General features: G+C 49.2%; 1 protein-coding gene across 1 annotated transcript in view; it reads right to left on the bottom strand.

Moving 5' to 3' along the window:
- The window catches only part of cep162 (centrosomal protein 162), a 208,103-nt gene that overhangs the window by 126,968 nt on the left and 68,491 nt on the right, over positions 1-12,644 (bottom strand). The window contains exon 11 of the mRNA XM_085997703.1: positions 11,137-11,322. Within this exon, the coding sequence (XP_085853829.1) occupies positions 11,137-11,322 (186 nt within the window). The remainder of the gene's footprint in view (positions 1-11,136; positions 11,323-12,644) is intronic.

The raw sequence follows: 12,644 nt of genomic DNA, 5'->3' as shown, positions 1-12,644 counted from the left end.
TGGCAGTTAAAATGCACATGTGAAAAGACAGAGGGAATTCAGATTATAGAGACATGGCAGAGATTAGAAGAGCAATGCTGTTCATAAACAGCAGACAGGGTGGAGACAATATGAAAGAGTCCAAAGTTAAAGTCAGATCTGGGGTGGGATGAAATCGACTTGCATTCAATTTGGAGTGAAACGCGAAGAAGTCCAAGAACAGAGATATTCGGGGAGCCAAAGAAGGGTGAAAGATAAATTATTAGTGCAAATTAAGGGGCTGGTCCAAGGAACAGTGAAAGGAAGGTGAGGAGCACACAAGATCAGAGCAGAGGCAAGAACTTAAGGAGCCAGTCCAGTGAAGAGTGATGGATGAGCTCTGAATGATGAGTGGAGCAGAGCAGAGTCAATGGCCATGGGAAGCATGGATAGCAGCAAAGTAGGGATCATTCAGAAGCATGGGAGCAGAATCCAGAGCAAGATGGAAAACAAGAGGAATAAATCAGTGCTAGCTCCAAAGAGAGAGAGAGAATGAAAAGTCCCAGCGTAGGAGCAGAAAATGAGCCTGCAGAAGCAGGTGGGATAGTGGAATAGAGGTAGTTCTACAGAGAATACATTCTGAATAGAAAGTGGCGGTAAAGGTGAAGGTCACATTAAAGCCCAGAAGCTATCCGAGAAAGCGGATTTATTTCCAGGGTCCAACAGAATAAAGCTGGGAAGTCAGAAGTGCACGGAAGTAAGGTGATTGGCAGAAGAACCAAAGGCGACATGAGGAAAAACTTTTTTATTCAGCGAGTGGTTAGGATCTGGAATGCAATGCCTGAAAGGGTTGTGGAGGCAGACTCAATCACGGCTTTCAAAAGGGAGTTGGATAAGTACCTGAAGGAAATTTTTTTAAAGGGCTACAGGGATAGGGCAAAGGAGTGGGACTAGCTGAAATACTCTTGGAGAGCCGGCACAGGCTCGATGGGCCGAATGGCCTTCTTCCATGCTGTAACCATTCTATGATTCGAAGTACAGTCCCCAAGTCCAGCAAGTAACAGCAACAGGTGCAGAATAGGCACTGTAGATTGGATGTATCCATTATTTAAAGAATAATCAGTTATATTTACAGGTAACAAATCATTCACTTTGAAAGAACTTAATGATTTCTAGTTTAGGATTTTCTTTAACCTCGCGACTAATGGTTTACAGTAGCTGCCACACAAGAAACTCAATTGCTTCTCTCTGATTTCTATACTGCTGGAAAAGGAAGGAATTACTTTTTCTTTACAACTACTGTTCACAAGTTCTAACCTACATGAAGTCAATATTTACCTTTGTAAGATACACGAGTTGTGTATACATATATACGTAGGGTTAAGATTTGGTTTAATCCCATATTTTTGGGGCTTTTGTTTTCTTTTTACTTCGAAATGGCTTGTGGATTTGTACTATAGCTATAAGTAATGAAATGGTTAAAGTTGTTCATTCTCAGGATGCTTTAAGGTTTAATGTGCCAGGGTACAATTTAGCTAACGGCGCTGTTTAGCTTCTGCTGTAAGTGCAGGATGTGAGATTTGTGCCTATTGACTACCTTTTGTCACCACATTGTGAAACGAGATAGCCAAGGCAGTTTAGAGATAAGGAGATGGGACAATAAGCTCAGGATGGTTAGTTATATCCTAGATGATAAACAAGTTGGCATCTGGTGTTTTGTAAGAAATATCTAATTTCTGGGGTCTTGTTCACAATAACTTATCAGGATATAATGAATCATCTAGGACATTATGCGTGACTAGAGGCCTATATAGATTGAGCTTTCCTTCACAATCTGTAGAGAGTTGGGATTGAAAGGATCGATGAAGGTTACGTCTCTATCCAGAGGAAAAGCGGGGTAATTGCATTTATTTCTATAATAAAAGTACTAGGCAAACTAATGGGACTAAAGGTGGACAAGTCCCCTGGACCCGGTGACCTGCTTCCTAGAGTCTTAAAAGAGGTGGCTGCAGAGATAGTGGATGCATTGGTTGTAATCTACCAAAATTCCCTGGATTCTGAAGAGGTCCCAGCGGACTGGAAAACCTCAAATGTAACGTCCCTATTTAAGGAAAGAGGGAGACAGAAAGCAGGCAACTAACGAACAGTTAGCCTAATATCTGTCATTGGGAAAATGCTGGAGTCCATCATCAAGGAATTGATAGCAGGACATTTAGAAAATCATAATATCGTCAAGGAAAATCAGCATGGTTTTATGAAAGGGAAATTATGTTTGACAAATTTGCTGGAGTTCTTTGAGGATGTAACTGTGGTAAACCACTGTTATTGCATATTGTTACCTCTGGTTGGCGCTGTGTACCAATGCATGCCTCAGCTGGCTCTGCCCACATGACCAGGTATAAAGGTGGGTGTTTCGGCAACCCACTTCCTTCTTGGAACCAGTCGTCCACGAGAGGCATGCTCTGTTCTTTAGTTAATAAAAGCCTTTTCATTACCTTCCTAATTCATCGCCTTTTATGGAGTAATCGATAAGCGTGTCAATTTTATTAACTAAAAGTAAAATGGCGACACCTGAGCAGCAACAACAACAGCAGGCGTTGCTGCGAGCCCTCAGGCCAGCATGCCTGGACCTCGACCCTCAAGCAGCGGGTTCATCGACCAATTTCGAACACTGGCTGAGCTGCTTTGAATCCTTCCTAGAAGCCTCCGCCGTGACATCGGAGGAGAACAAACTAAAAGTTTTGACCGCCCAGGTGAGCCCTCAAGTATATACACTCATCCGGGACGCTGCTACGTACACGGCGGCCCTCGAACTACTAAAAGGGCAATACACGCGCCCAGTGAACACGATTTACGCCAGACACCTCTTGGGATCCCGCAGGCAGCAACCGGGGGAATCGGTAGAGGCATTTTTACGGGCGTTACAGACACTCTGCAGGGACTGCGACTGTAAGGAGGTAATGGCTGCAGGGCACACGGAGGGACTTACCTGTGATGCCTTCGTTAGGGGCCTCCAGTCCGACTACTCCCGGCAGAGACTGCTCGAAAGCAAGGAGCTCGACCTGAAGACGGCCGTAGCCCTTGCGCTCTCGTTAGATGCGGCCCACCGAAACCTCGAAGCATACTCACGTAACGGCGCCGCGCCATGGCCATCGCGACCTTGGGACATGGGACCGCCGCCCCCGGTACCAACTGCTGCAGCGATGTCCCGAAATCAACTGGGACCGCCGCCCCCGGTACCAACTGCAGCGATGCCCCGTAACCAGGCCCAAAAATGCTATTTCTGTGGCCAGTTAAAACACCCTAGAGCGCACTGCCCGGCTAAGACCGCTACCTGCTCGGGCTGCGGGAAGAAAGGCCATTACGCCAATGCCTGCAGGGGGAAACCCGCGAACGCCAGCAGCGCCGCGTGCGAACCGTGGGGGCAGCCATCTTATCCACCATTTTGTGCACCTCCGGCCGCATGGCCGCCGCCATTTTGTCCGCCGCACTCAACCGCCAGTTTGTTTCCGGACTCGACCACCGTCTCATCGGACGACCATATCGACTCACTAAGCCATACACTGGCCTCCGTTACGCTGGATCAAGCCCTCCCTCATCATCTGTCCAGGTCCATGATGGACATCACGGTAAACGGCCGCGCCACCACTTGCCTATTTGACAGCGGGAGCACAGAGTTTTATTCACCCCGACACGGTACGTAGCCACTCCCTCACGGTCCTGCCAACGCGCCATCGGATTTCTATGGCGTCTAAGTCCCATTCAATGGACGTCGGCGGCTACTGTGTGGTGACCCTTTCGGTTAGGGGCACAGAATATAAACATTTTAAACTTCTAGTCCTGCCCTGTCTTTGCGCTGCCGTGCTGCTAGGGTTGGATTTTCAGTGCCACCTTAAAAGTGTCACATTAGCATACGGTGGACCCCTCCCCCCACTCACAGTCTGCAACCAACACCTTTTAAATCGCCCGCCGCACACCACTTGCAGCCTTTCCACACTCAAAGTCCCCCCCCCTCCCTTGTTCACTAACCTCACCCACGACTGTAAACCCATCGCTACCAAGAGCAGGCGGTACAGCGCCGGGGACAGAGCTTTTATTAGCTCTGAGGTGGAGCGGCTCTTGAAGGAGGGCATTATCGAAGGGAGCACCAGCCCCTGGCGAGCCCAGGTTGTAGTCGTTAAAACCACCGATAAACGCCGCCTGGTCATTGACTACAGCCAAACCATAAACCGGTACACTCAGCTGGACGCATACCCCCTTCCTCGCATATCTGATATGGTCAATCAGATTGCGCAATACAAAGTATTCTCCACCATTGACCTTAAGTCAGCATACCACCAACTCCCCATCTGCCATGAGGACCGCCAGTATACTGCCTTCGAGGCGAACGGCCGCCTCTACCACTTCCTTAGGGTTCCCTTCGGCGTCACCAACGGGGTTTCGGTCTTCCAAAGGGAGATGGACCGGATGGTTGACCAGAACGCGCTGCAGGCCACCTTTCCCTATCTGGATAACGTCACCATCTGTGGCCACGACCAGCAGGACCATGACGTTAATCTAGAAAAATTCCTCCGTACGGCCCAACGGCTGAACCTAACGTACAATAAGGAGAAATGTATGTTTCGCACCAAGCGCCTTGCCATTCTCGGCTGCGTAGTGGAGAACGGAGTCATCGGGCCCGACCCCGACAGAATGCGCCCCCTTATGGAGCTCCCCCTCCCCCACTGCCAAAAAGCACTGAAGAGATGCCTGGGGTTTTTCTCTTACTATGCCCAGTGGGTGCCCCACTATGCGGACAAAGCCAGACCCCTCATCAAATCCACCTCCTTCCCCCTGACACCAGAGGCGTGTGCAGCCTTCACTCTTATCAAGAGCGATATTGCGAAGGCCACAATGCACGCAGTGGATGAGTCCATCCCCTTCCAAGTGGAGAGCGATGCATCCGACTTCGCCCTAGCTGCGACCCTTAACCAGGCGGGGAGACCCGTGGCCTTTTTCTCAAGGACCCTCCAGGGCCCCGAGACTCGACACTCCTCTGTCGAAAAGGAGGCCCAGGCTATTGTGGAAGCGGTGCGTCACTGGAGGCATTACCTGGCCGGAAAACGGTTTACCCTTCTCACTGACCAGCGTTCAGTTGCTTTTATGTTTAATAATAAGCAGAGGGGCAAAATCAAGAACGACAAGATCTTGAGGTGCAGAATCGAACTCTCCGCCTACAATTACGATATCTTGTACCGGCCCGGGAAACTCAATGAGCACCCAGATGCCCTATCACGTGGTACATGCGCCAACGCGCAGGTTGATAGACTGCAGTCCCTCCACAATGACCTCTGCCACCCGGGGGTCACCAGGTTCTTCCATTTCATCAAATCCCGTAACCTGCCCTACTCCATCAAGGAGGTCAGGACCATGACCAGGAACTGCCAAATCTGTGCCGAGTGCAAACCGCATTTTTATAGGCCAGACAGAGCAAGCCTGATCAAGGCCACTCGCCCCATCGAGCGCCGATTTTAAAGGGCCCCTCCCCTCCTCTGACCGCAACGTGTACTTCCTCAACATAATTGATGAGTACTCCCGTTTCCCGTTTGCCATCCCTTGCCCAGACATGACCAGTACCACGGTCATCAAATGTCTGAATGACCTCTTCGCCTTGTTCGGGTTCCCTAGCTATATACATAGCGACAGGGGCTCATCTTTCATGAGCGACGAACTTCGGCAGTACCTGCTCGCGAGAGGTATTGCTACGAGTAGGACCACCAGCTACAACCCCCGGGGGAACGGCCAGGTGGAAAGAGAGAACGCGACGGTTTGGAAGGCCGTCCTCTTAGCCTTAAAATCTAAGGGCCTTCCGACCTCTCGCTGGCAGGAGGTCCTCCCTGCGGCGCTCCACTCCATCCGGTCACTGCTTTGTACTGCCACTAATGCCACCCCTCATGAGCAAATGTTCGTTTTCCCCAGGAAGTCCACATCGGGAACCTCGCTACCGACATGGCTGACTTCTCCTGGGCCCGTCCTACTGCGGAGGCACGTGAGGACCCATAAAACGGACCCCCTGGTCGAGAGGGTGAACCTCCTACACGCCAACCCCCAGTATGCCTACATGGCATACCCAGACAGGCGGGAGGACACGGTCTCCATAAGAGACCTCGCACCCTCGGGTGCCCCTGAACTACCACCGTTATCCCCCACCACCCCTCCCAACCCAACCCCTGTAGACGGCATGCCGGAGCCCCAGGACCCTTCGCTGACCACCCAGACACCAGATTCGACGTTGGATACTGCACCACCGCCGCCGCCACCACCACGACGATCAGGACGTCAGACAAGGCCTCCTGATAGACTTACCTACACGAACTTGTAGTACACTTCACCCCGCCGGACTCAATTTTAAACAAGGGGTGAATGTGGTAAACCACTGTTATTGCATATTGTTACCTCTGGTTGGCGCTGTGTACCAATGCATGCCTCAGCTGGTTCCGCCCACATGACCAGGTATAAAGGTGGGTGTTTCGGCAACCCACTTCCTTCTTGGAACCAGTCGTCCACGAGAGGCATGCTCTGTTCTTTAGTTAATAAAAGCCTTTTCATTACCTTCCTAATTCATCGCCTTTTATGGAGTAATCGATAAGCGTATCAGTAACAAGCAAGGTGGATAAAGGAGAACCAGTAGATGTTGTGTATTTGAATTTCCAGAAGGCGTTCAATAAGGTGCCACATAAAAGGTTACTAGACAAGATAAGAGCTCACGGGGTTGGGAGCAATATATTAGCATGGATAGAGAATTGGCTGACTAACAGAAAACAGAGAGTCGGGATAAATGGGTCATTTTCAGGTTGCAAACTGTAACTAGTGAGGAGCTGCAGGGATCAGTGCTGGGGTTTCAACTATTTAAAATCTATATTAATGACTTGGATGAAGAGACCAAGTGTAATGCAGCTAAATTTGCTGATGATACAAAGATAGGTGGGAAAGAAAATTGTGTGGAGGACACAAAGGCCTAGAAATTCAGTGGGCTGCGCCACACGTTAGCGCCTTAAGAGGGCGCTAAGTGGGTTGGAAGCCACTGGCCACGCCTCCTGCTAAATTTAGCGGGACGCTAATGGCGGCGCTAGCCGTTAGCGCTGCGCCGCTACCGATGACGTAGCGCCCCGCTACCGCCCCGATCGCGAAATTTAGTAGCGCCCCCTGCTTTAGCGCCGGTCGCTAATTGCGACCGGTTCAGGGGGGCCTACCCACGGTGGTGCGGGGTGGCCATTTTTCTTGCTGGCTGCCTGCTAGCACCTCTCCGCGCCGCCGTCCCTGGCCTCCTGAGCCCCCCACCCCGCGGAGTGCCGGCTGTGTCCCAAGAGCCTGGCACTTCTCCTCGGTGCCGGGCTCTTTCGCCGGCACTCGCGATCTTGGATCGCGCTGCAGCAGGCCCTTCCCCTTTAAGAAGGGGAGGAAGGCCTGCAGTACCGCAGCGCAGCACGTTGCGCAGCGATCTTTAGCTGCAGCGCCCCAAGAGGGATGCGGGGCTCCTCGAGTAGCGCCGCGCTTCCCTCTGGGGCGCGCAAAGTGAATTTGCGGCGGGCGGCTACTTCGGGGCACTACTTTTAGCGCCCTGGCAAGGCTGGCGCCCCGGCAAGGCTGGCGCCCCAAACGGGGCGCCACTGAATTTCTAGGCCAAAGAATCTCCAAAGGGATATGGATAGGCTAAGTGAGTGGGCAAGGTTATCCACTTTGGTAGGAAAAATAAAAAAGCAAATTATTATTTAAATAGAGAGAGATTACAAAATGCTGAGGTACAGAGGGATCTGGGGGTCCTTGTACCCAAATCACAAAAAGTTAGCATGCAGCTACAGCAAGTAATTAGGATTGCAAATGGAGTGTTGGCCTTTATTGCAAAGGGAATGGAGTATAAGGGAAGTCCTGTTACAACTGTACAGGGCGTTGGTGAGACCACACCTGAAGTACTGCGTACAGTTTTGGTCTCCTTATTTAAGGAAGGATATACTTGCATTGGAGGCAGTTCAGAGAAGGTTCAAGAGGTTGATTCTGGAGATGAAGGGGTTGTCTTATAAAGAAAGGTTGAGCAGGTTGGGCCTATAATCTTTGGAGCTCAGAAGAATGAGAGCTAATCTTATTGAAACATAAGATTCTGAGGGGGCTTGACAGGGTAGATGCAGAGAGGATGTTTCCCCTCTTGCGGGAATCTAGAACTAGGGGGAAGGATTTCAGAATAAGGGGGCACCCTTTTAATTTGGAAATGAGGAGGAATTTCTTCTCTCAGAGGGTCGTGAATCTTTGGAATTCTCTACCCCAGAGAGCTGTGGAGGCTGCGTCATTGAATATATTCAAGGCGGAGATAGACAGATTTTTGAACGATAAGGGAGTCAAGGGTTATGGGGAGCGGGCAGGGAAGTGGAGTTGAGGCCAAGATCAGATCAGCCATGATCTTATTGAATGGCAGAGCAGGCTCGAGGGGCCGAATGGCCTATTACTGCTCCTACGTCTTATGTTCTTATTTCTCTGCAAATGCAAGTTGTCGTTGTTGTTACGTGTCTACTGCTAGAGACATTGCGTACATCAAAGACTTGGTCGAACACAATAAAAGGATCAAGTTGCAAACTATATGGTTGCCAGTTTCAAATATTATTTTACCTTCCTAGTCACAAAGCTTTAGGCTCTGTTAAATATTGGGAAAAAAATCCTTACTACACTCATGGGAGTATTTTTTGAACAAGCTACAAAGTTGGTAGATAAGGGAAGTCCAGTAGACAATGACCTCTGGGCAGAACTCTCCACCTGCCGATGTCCTTTTCCCGGGGATGCAGATCATCTGCCAAGAAAATTCCTGACAGATCGCAAGTTCCGGGTTTTAGCGTATGCGCAGCGCATGCCTAAACCCAGAACTTGCGAGGCCCCTACGGGCGCGTACATACCTCATACACATCCGTAGGGGCCGCAAATTACAGCCCATTGTCTACTTATACTTCCAGAAAGCTTTTGATAAGGTACCACAAACAAGAGGCTTCTCTATAAGATTGAAGCCTCTGGTATTAGTGGTAATATATTGAGCTGAATTGAGAACTGGCTGGCAGGATATAGTCAAAAATTAGTTACAGATGGATTTGGATGTGTTTGGAGACTGGTCACCAGTGGTGCCCTGCAGGGTTTGGTGTTGGGACCATTGCTCTTTACTATTTTTATTAATGATCTGGATGTAGGTGTTGGGGGCACGATCTGCAAATTTGCAGATGATACTGAGATCTGTGCGAGTGTTAGGACTGTAGACGATGCTCATCTGCTTCAGGCAGATCTTAATGTGTTGGGAGATTGGGCTCGTGACTGGCAAATGATATATAGCTTGGATAAGTGCAGTGTTATGCACGTGGGCAAGGCAAATGCTCAATATTCATACACCCTTTAGGAAAAAGCATTGAAGAAGATGGAGACAGAAAAGGATTTGAGCATTCTAGTGCATACATCTCTAAAGGTATATGAGCAATGCCATGAAGCGATAGCTATAGCAAATAGGTTTTTTTTTTAATTCATTGATGGGATGTGGGCGTCGCTGGCTAGGCCTGCATTTAGTGCCCATCCCTAATTGCCCTGGAGAAGATGGTGGTGAGCCACCTTCTTGAACCATTGCAGTCCATATGGTGTAGGTACACCCACAATGCTGTTAGGGAGTTCCAGGATTTTAGCCCAGCGACAGTGAAGGAACGGCGATACAGGTCCAAGTCAGGATGGTGTGTGGCTTGGAGGGGAACTTGTAGGTGGTGATGTTCCCATGTGTCTGCTGCCCTTGTCCTTCTAAGTGGTAGAGGTCGCGGGTTTGGAAGGTGCTGTTGAAGGAGCTTTGGCGAGTTGCTGCAGTGCATCTTGTAGATGGTACACACTGCAGCCACAGTGCGCCGGTGGTGGAGGGAGTGAATGTTGAAGGTGGTGGATGGAGTGCCAATCAAGCGGGCTGCTTTATCCTGAATGGTGTCGAGCTTCTTGAGTGTTGTTGGAGCTGCACTCATCCAGGCAAGTGGAGAGTATTCCATCACACTCCTGACTTGTGCCTTGTAGATGGTGGAAAGGCTTTGGGGAGTCAGGAGGTGAGACACTCGCCGCAGAATTCCCAGCCTCTGGCCTGCTCTTGTAGCCACAGTATTTATATGGCTGGTCCAGTTCAGTTTCTGATCAATGGTAACCCTCAGGATGTTGATAGTGGGGGATTCAGCGATGGTAATGCCATTGAATGTCAAGGGGAGATGGTTAGAGTCTCGCTTGTTGGAGATGGTCATTGTTGGGGTATATCCATAGGACAATTGAGTAGAAGACGAGGCATACTATTTTGTCCTTGTACAAGAACTTAGTCAGGTCGCACTTGGAATACTGTGTCCAGTTTTGGTCTCCTCACATGGTGGGTGACATTGAGGCTTTAGAAAGGGTACAGAGGAGGGCGACTAGACTAATTCCCAGTTTAAAGCATCTTAGTTATCAAAATAGACTAAGAGTTGGGACTCTACACTTTAGAGAAACGTAGACTTAGGTGTGATCTGATGGAGGTTTATAAGATAATGAAGGGAATAGATTGTGTTCCAGTTGACAGTTTGTTCAAATTAAATAGGTTAGGGAGGACCAGGGGTCACAAATTTAAGTTGTATAAGGCCAGATCTAGGTTAGCTGTCAGGAGGTAGTTATTTTCCCAGAAAATAGTGGACCTCCGGAACAGACTGCTGTGTTCTTGTAATGGATGCGGATTCACTGAATTCCTTCAAGCGAGAGCTGGACCTGTTTCTGGCTGGGGTGGAGATCACCTCTTACAGAAGGTAGGTACTGCAGGGAATTTAGGGCCAAAGTGATCTCCTGGACTAATTTCCATTGCCTAGATGGGTAGGAGAGGAATTTCCCAAATTTTTCCCCCCAAATTGGCCTGTTTTTTTGCCTCTCCTGGGCGATCACATGGTTTTGGGTGGGGTGGAGATTGTATATATTGTGATATACACAAGGTAGGACAATTGTGTGGGACAGGCTCGATGGACCAGAGTGTCTTTACCTGTCCATCATTGTTCGTATGTTCGTATGAGTAATCATCGAAAGAACCCCATAGCATTTTATCCATGTGATTATATTTACTGCTTATGAATCAACTCAATTAGCATTTGTGATTTCACAGCTCAAATTCCAATTCAATTTGGTGCTTACCAGATTCTGCAGTAGAAACATTCTTTGCTGAGTCCTTAACATGGCTCTGAAGACCTAGAATGAAGTTGGTGCTTTTTCCATTTAATGTACCTTGCCCTACATCTGTGCCTTCCAGAGATTGATCAATATTACGATATGCCTGATGTAAGGCCTCGATATCGCTATTAGTTTGCCCATAGGAAATACCTGAAAAGAGAGAACATAATTATTGCTTTCCAAATTTGATGCAGTAATGTTTATGTTGACGTCAAAAGATAATGGCATATTGGCTACTCTACTTAATAAATTATTTGATAACAGCAATTTTATCTAAGCATATATTTCTTTCAAAGTCTATGCAACTAAATTCTTTCTAATATATAAGCTTTTCCACTTCTAAGTAATTTTTTGTTTCCAGCTGTACTATGACCTTCTGTTTTGGAATGTCTAGTTCCTATCCAAAGACTGAGGTCCACTCAGGCACTTAAACAAAACGAAGTTTAATGGAAACTAACAGGTTTAAACAAGTAACTGCAGGAGAACATCGAGTGTAGGTCTATTCAGTTCGGAGGCTCCACGAGGGCTGACTGGCTGGTCCCGTGGTTGACGTCATCACGTTCTTCCCGCCAGTGGGGGATCACGTGATGTACGGCGTGACGTCATCGCGTTTACCCGCGCTGTTAAAGTAATCACGCTCTATACAAGTAAACAGTATAAATAAAGATACAGACTCAGGCTGTAGCTAACATGTTGTTAAAGGGAATTAAATACAAACGGTCTGAGTCCTTTAGTGGCTCCGCCACATGCGCCCCCCCAGAATTGTCTTTAACAGCAAAAGTGAGACGGCAAGGAGGCCTGACAAGCCTGTCCGAGCGACTTCTGTAACCCTGAAGTGGAAGCTGATGGCCGGTGGTCGAGCTGTCGGGCGGTTGTGGTGGAGCTGGCACGACGACTGTGGGCGGTCGGCCCCGTTTTGGTGGTTGGGCGATTTCGACTGGGCTGTCCAGGTCTAAGTGCGCCGGCTTCAGCCGGTCAACCGATATGTGGTCCGGTTTACCTCCGATATCGGCCAAAAAGGATTTGTCTCCCGGCTCTGTGACGCGGAAGGGACCAGTGTAAGGAGGCTTGAGCGGGTCCCGGTGAGCATCATGGCGGATAAACACGTACTCTGCGCTTTTCAGCTCAGTTGGGACGTGGGAGCTCTGTAAGCTGTGATGCGACGTAGGCACTGGAGCGAAACATCTGGCCGCTTCCTGGTGGCTGACGAGTTGCTGGGATGCGGACCATGGCTCTGTTGGAGACGGGAGGAAATCCCCTGGTACTCGTAGTGGTTGGCCATATACGAGTTCCGCCGAGGAGGATTGTAAATCTTCTTTGGGTGCCGTACGAAGGCCCAAAAGGACCCAGGGAAGTCTGTCCACCCATCCCGCGCCTTGAAGACTGGCCCGCAGAGCGGCTTTGAGCGACCTGTGGAATCGCTCGCACAGGCCGTTCGCTGTGGATGATAGGCGGTGGCGCGATCTAGTTTG

This window comes from Somniosus microcephalus, chromosome 9 (genome assembly GCF_052327205.1).
Source record: "Somniosus microcephalus isolate GS21.2 chromosome 9, FLI_Smic_1.0, whole genome shotgun sequence".
Lineage (NCBI taxonomy): Eukaryota > Metazoa > Chordata > Chondrichthyes > Squaliformes > Somniosidae > Somniosus > Somniosus microcephalus.
Note: the sequence above shows the minus strand (reverse complement) of the source record. Positions and strands in the feature narration are given on the sequence as shown.